Source organism: Abramis brama (genome assembly GCF_963993115.1).
Source record: "Abramis brama genome assembly, chromosome: 16".
Classification (NCBI taxonomy): Eukaryota; Metazoa; Chordata; class Actinopteri; order Cypriniformes; family Leuciscidae; genus Abramis; species Abramis brama.
The window spans coordinates 9,645,554-9,652,179 of record NC_139978.1 but is presented as its reverse complement, the minus strand read 5'-3'; the positions used below and the strand labels follow the sequence as shown (position 1 = coordinate 9,652,179).

The 6,626-nt window shown below is 37.2% G+C and overlaps 1 protein-coding gene across 2 annotated transcripts; it reads right to left on the bottom strand.

The window, feature by feature from the left end:
- Positions 1–246: 246 nt before the first annotated feature.
- Positions 247–3,773, bottom strand: LOC311098230 (uncharacterized protein). 2 transcript variants are annotated; one of them, XR_014609416.1, is made up of 5 exons: positions 3,594–3,773; positions 2,342–2,383; positions 2,202–2,252; positions 457–577; positions 247–355 (listed from the first exon to the last, which is right to left on the bottom strand). XR_014609416.1 is itself a non-coding variant. In XM_084138315.1 (4 exons), exons 1-4 carry the CDS (start codon positions 3,689–3,691, stop codon positions 251–253), a joined length of 375 nt encoding a protein of 124 aa, XP_083994441.1. In that variant the 5' UTR covers positions 3,692–3,773; the 3' UTR covers positions 247–250. The 2 variants fall into 2 exon arrangements, 1 of the variants encoding a protein (XP_083994441.1); XM_084138315.1 differs by lacking the exon at positions 2,342–2,383.
- Between the last annotated feature and the right edge of the window lie 2,853 nt (positions 3,774–6,626).

Genomic DNA, 6,626 nt, shown 5'->3' with positions numbered 1-6,626 from the left:
AACTTCTTCACTGAGAAAATAGAAAACATCAGAACCACAATTGTAAACGTTCAATCTTCAATCGCACCTTATAATTCAGCCTCAATTATCCCCCCGCAAGAACAATTACAGTGCTTTACAACTATAGAACAAAAAGAGTTAAATAAACTTATCACTTCATCTAAAACAACAACATGTTTACTAGATCCTATACCAACTAAACTACTGAAAGAAGTGTTACCTATAGTGGAAGAGCCTCTCCTCAATATTATTAACTCGTCTTTATCTTTAGGTCATGTTCCAAGAACAAGTGGTCCAGCTGTAGGAACATTGATTGCAGTGGCTTCGTAGTGATCTGCATGAACTCTGCGTTCACCTTCAAAATGAAAAAAAAAACAACACCACAAAAACAATTTCTTACTATGAAAAGAACCTAATAACGACTAAAATAAAACACTACATAACATGTTTACTTACTTCACTCTGCTGAAAAAGAGCTGGCCATTGATTCTTGAACACCTCTATCATGGGCATTGGCTGACGACAATGGGTTTGAAGTCTATTAATGAATGTGGAATGTGGATTGTGTTTCCGGTATCTGTGGGTGTTAAATGTCCTGTAAATATTACTTTCAAATGCACATCCTACAAACATACACTGAACTGTTTCATTATTCCTGAGATGTCCATTTATGTGTTGAAAATAATCTTTATGTTGCTAGCTCCTTGCATGAACACACATGACACTGTAATGTTGTTAATTCTTCTGGCTTTGGAGTAGTGGTCGACCGATATGGGATTTTTAATGGCCGATGCCGATGCCGATATTGAGAAAGCAATCTGGCCGATTGGCCGATATGAGGCCGATACAATACATGTGAATACAGTAAATGAGAGACATAAAGAATATTGGTGAAACTAAATGAACATTTATTGTACATACTATTTATGCAAAATTCTTTTTGCAATAAAAAATATTTACTAAGAAATTAAAATGTAAACAAAAAGGTAAGGTAACACTTCAATAAATAAAGTTTTAGTGCAGCTTCTTGTCTGCTTTAATATTTACAGTCATTTTTTCAGTCACATAAATAATTACTGCTGCTTACTGCAGGTTACAAATAACATTTATCATTAATGAACCAATCTAAACAATATTCATAAATTAATGACAAAATATGTGAAATTACATACATTTTATGTACAATACATAGTTAAATATAAATCTCACATAGTTTATTTACACTATTTACTTTAAACAGGTTTTTACTTCAAGTATATTTAAATAATAATGATTTATGTGTTTAGTTTTGCTTGTTTGTTTCTTTAAAACGTTACAAGCCGTCACATGTATTTGCATGACATACATGAACATATGAAAATGTATACTACACACGATATTACGCCAATCATGGATAAATAAATACAGTAGATAGTGAATAACATTTTCAAGGATTTATTTTCAAACGTAATATTATTACATAGTGTTCTCCTCTCATCCACCTCACGCGACCACTGATCTGTAATGCACGCGAGTGACGCGACCCAGCTTTTCCGTGCGCGCGAGTCCGTTGGAAAACAGCGTCTAGTTTAAATGCAACCCGAGAACAACGCGCGTATCTGAGGAACAGCCAGTCACAGGATTTTTGACTGTGAGGTAAAATGTTTTCAGTTTTGTTTGAATTCGTTTATATCACATCTGTGACCCCCACTGGAGCTACCACTGGGCTGCGGATCTGACATATCACGGTACTGTTTGAATAGACGCCGGAGTGTTTTTGTGTGCAACACAATGTAGCGTCAGGTTAGAAAGCGAATGCGAATGGTCATTTACTGTGTCTGTCAGATGTCTGCTTCACTTCTGAGTGGCTTGTCTTACGGTGCTGGGCGGAGCAGAGCCAGTGTATTCAGTTCATTCAAGCTCGCTCTGTTCGCGTCAGTGGAAAAAAGCGCTAATGCACAGTCACAAACTGTTTTGAAATATATCGGCCAAACGGAAAGAATAATCGGCCGATGCCGATATCTAAAAAATTCCAAATATCGGCCGATATATCGGTCGACCACTACTTTGGAGTTTCCTGTTTAGCATGTATTTTGTACGTGTGATTAAGAAGCTTACTACATATACTAAACGTGCATGGGCAATCTGTGTATGGACATGGATAGCGAAAACTGCCCCTAAAGCACAGATGAGTCTGCCTAAAATGCTGCAGCAACAAATACCTGCTAGCTAGTTTCGATGGACACATTCTTTGCACTGCCACATTCACAATCCTAAAAAGAAGAATAAAAAAGTATTATAAGATACCATATTTAACAAATGACACAAGTAGCCTAAATCAGAATATTTGAATATGACTTACTATAACTAGGAGGTTGCTGTTCACCTGGTCATATTCATAAAACTGTGAAAGAGAAGATGTTGATTAGGAGTGGGAACCAGTACTCGTATGAAAATATGCTTTTTGAGGTGAACTAATCCCTTAATATGACACTTTACAATTCTCTCAAGTAATTAAATTGATTTTAAAATAATTTAAAATGTTTACTTGGTACAATTGTCTACCAGCAATATTTAACCCAGTCGCATGAAAATGCATATCTATAGCATGCTTTGTGTTTCATCGTGCAGTTGATACGCAAAAATGACTTTTTACATGCATAGCCTATTTACGCACTGTAAACCCTTGGGTAGGTTTAGTGGTGTGGGGTACGTGCATATTATACGCCATCAAAGTGCGTATGTATTATATATATAGATAGATAGATGCCTATTTTTTTACAAAAAAATTGAGAAACGAATGGGAGTTCACAGAATACATAGATCGATAATTTCAACAAATATGCGTTTTATAGCGTTAATCAAATAGCGTGTTTACTGCAAAAACAGACGACTATCGTCCATTCTGTCACATTTTTCAGGTGTTCTGATGTAACGTTAACTTTAGGTTAACCCCTGTCTGTCACTTGCTCTGATTTACCATGGGCAGCTCAGCTACGATGTTGTAAATAGGTAGTTTACATGATAAAAGTAATCTTAATATTGAGATATACGTTCTACCTTATGTACCTCTAGTTAATTATTTAAACAGGCCTTTGAACAAAAACGATGTGTTCGTGTATTTACCCCCCACAGCGCTTAATGTCATATGGTGATTGTGAAACACGGAACACCCTCACTTCATGATTTTATGGTGAAATGTCTTATTTTTCATGTTAGGCAGGTCAAATTTGATCAAGAAAAACGCACTGTGGCCAATTCAGCGTGAGTGAGTGACGCAGCTAAAAATAGACTCGGCGCCGAAACAATCGCGGCGATCACAAGCCTCTAATTCATTTTATGACGGATATATCAATCCAGCTAGCAAGCCAATAAGTTAAGAACCAATTTTGCACAGTTACAGTCAAATTCGGGATCGTTAGACTGGTCTAACACAGAATTTGCACGTTGCGTGAGTAAGTTAAGCTATCGAAGGGACACTTAAAACAATTCACCTCGCATAACTTTCACTGCTGTTGCATGCATATTTCACTCAAAATTATGATATAAGTTACACATCCTCTTACAGTGAGGTAAATTCTTTGTTACAAATACTCAAACAAGATAATACTTACCAATAACGAATACGACGTTGCAGTCCTTCTTGCGGCGGCAGACGATAAAATGGCGGCCACACTCTGAGCATGTTCTTCTCTGAGCTTGTCTTGCACATGCCCAAATGGCGCGCTCCGAAGCCAAATTAATTTGAGTTAACCAAATTAAATTAAATCTCATAGATGACACTATTTATACATTTTGCGTTAGACTTATTAAATATGTATACGTATTATTCCTAATTAGATATGTTTAAATAAAGTGAACACAATTTAAATGTGTCATACCTAAGAAGGCCTTGAATCATTTTTTTGAGTGAGCTCACACAACAGCAGTGCTTCTCTGACTGTGCCATCTATGATTGAGGAAAACAACACAGTGCACAGCAGGCACAGCTGTGTGTCTTCTCTCTCCCAGGATGATGATAAAGACATTCCCAGGCAAGAGCAAAGGGGCATCAGCTCACACAACAGCAGTGCTTCTCTGACTGTGCCGTCTATGACTGAGGAGAGCAACAACTCAGCTTCGACATCGGATGACATTTCTTGGAAGAATGAGGATGAAATGATCCATATAAGTTCAAAGGGAAAGACAGGTCAGTTTATATAACAAGCCCCAACATGACTCATAAAATGTGCAAAAAGTACCTCAGTTTTAACATCTTTTTCTGGACATTGTCTTTATTATCCAAATGAAAATGTGAACTGAGGATTGATTTTGGTTGTTTGAGGCACCACAATAATGTGTCCATTTTACAGCTATCTTTAATCTGCATTTATTTATTTTTTGGTTTATACTGTAAATTTAGTATGTCCCTCTTTTATTTAACAGGGGACATCTTGCAGCACTATAAAATCATGAAAAAGCTGGGTTATGGATCATATGGAACTGTCTACGAAGGGATCCGTTTGTCTGATTCACGAAAGGTAGTTTTTTTGCACTCTTGGAAGTTGGAATTTAAATTCATTAAAAGTTACATCAAGGTTAATTACTGGAATCATGTGACCTCTGCACATATAGTTAATTAATTGTAAAACATTCTAACAAAAAAAAAACTTATTTTTTCTTTCCCTTGGAGAACAGGTGGCACTGAAATATGTGCTGAAGAGAGAAGACATGAAAAATGTCTGTGTTGTAAGTAGGCAATTCCTCTCTTCGTTTTATTTCTCTCAGAGTACACAGTCACATTAATAATAGGACATTTTAACAAAATGCAGTCAAAAAAGGACCATTGTCATTAGCACATGAACTTTTGAACCAAGCAGCTTTCTGTTAGTCAGCACGGTTAATTTGCGTGACTTTACCCAAATTTTTGCCGGTCGACAGTAAAGGTGACCGAAACTTTAGTAACTATTTCCAGTATTTCAGTTACTTAACTCTTCAAACCTATACTTACCCAAATGCTGAACATAATTCTGTAGTAATTCATTTAAATTAAACCATGTCCCCTAATTATCTCACTTTTGTATAACTATTATCTCTCCTGTAGGGTCTATTTGGCAAATCCCTTCCACAAGAGATCGCTATGATGGTTCTTATGAACAAAGGTCCAAGTGTTCCTCAAATAATAAAGCTGCTGGACTGGTACGAGACACCAGATGAATATATACTGGTCTTAGAGCGGCCCACGCCATGTGAAGATCTGAGGCGGTTTTTCCTGCAAAATGACAGCATATTCAAGGAATCGACGGTATAAGCCGTGATGCGTCAGGTTGTCACTGCTGCAAGAACATGCAGTGAGAGGGGCGTCTTCCACAGCGACATCAAGCTGGAAAACCTGCTCATCAACCCAAACACCTTGCAGGTCAAATTAATAGACTTCGGTAGTAGCAGACGCTTGAAGAAGTCTTCCTATTCGAAATTCTGTGGTAGCCTACGTGTTATTCCACAAATCTATGGTGAATAAATCGACAAAAAGCTATGGAAATACAAATTCATTGCAATGGACGAAATCTTGTTCTTTCTTCCAGGCACAAGAGTTTATACTCCCCCTGAGTGGGTCGACCATCAAAGGTATCATCATGGCAAGCCTGCAACAGTGTATTCCTTAGGCGTACTGATGTTCAAGATGCTGTCCGGGAAGTATCCTGGCGAGAACCTCCCTCAGATGTTTGATGAGCCCTGGTACACAGAAGACATTTCCAAAGGTGAGAGCATGTGGACGGTAGAGCTGGGCGATTTTTTTCCCCTAAAAAAATCTGCGATTTTTTTTATTTTTTATAAAAAACTCGATTTACGATTCGAATCGACCCCCGAGAAGCATTGAGGGCTGCGCCGCAGGGAGCGTGCTACGGAACCCCTGAAGGAAGATTTGACGAATGCAAAGAGGGGGAGAATTTTTTTTTTAAAAATCGATTTTTTGAAAATATGAATCGATTTGACCTACCAACTCGATTTTGAAATCAAAACGATTTTTTTCCCAGCCCTAGTGGACGGGTCATACAGGAACTTTAATTACTGCTTAAAATAATATGATCAGTTACACAAAGTATAACACTTACAATAATAATTGGACATCTCTCCCCTCTTCACAGAATGCAGAGATCTGATCTCTTCATGCATGGAAAGGGATCCAGCCAAGAGGATTAATATGGAAAAGATCCTCCTCCACGACTGGTTCCAGGTATTGATCCTCACCTAAAAATGTTTGGAAATAAGATACCGTCATGAGAGGAAGAACGAGAAACAAAAGAAACCCAGAGAGTAGGTAAAGAAAAAAACGTATGTACCTAAAAGAAAAAAGGTAAGGAAAGGAAGTATATATGTGTATATATCCATAGATGCAATCACAGGTCAAAGCACAGCTTACATGCACATGCAAATGAAGAAAAATATATTTATTTAAAAAAATATATTTTTATTTATAATTAACTGTTATATAATTCAAAGCAGCTATTACATGTTACATGCTTCTTTTAAAAGTATTTATAATTAAATTTTAGCAATATGTAAGGCTCAAGGAAGGAGGAGGCAGGAACCGTCAAACGTTCAACAAACTTTAATCCAAAAGTAAACAGACAACAAAACGTAAGTAAGCCCCTAACGGATGAGTG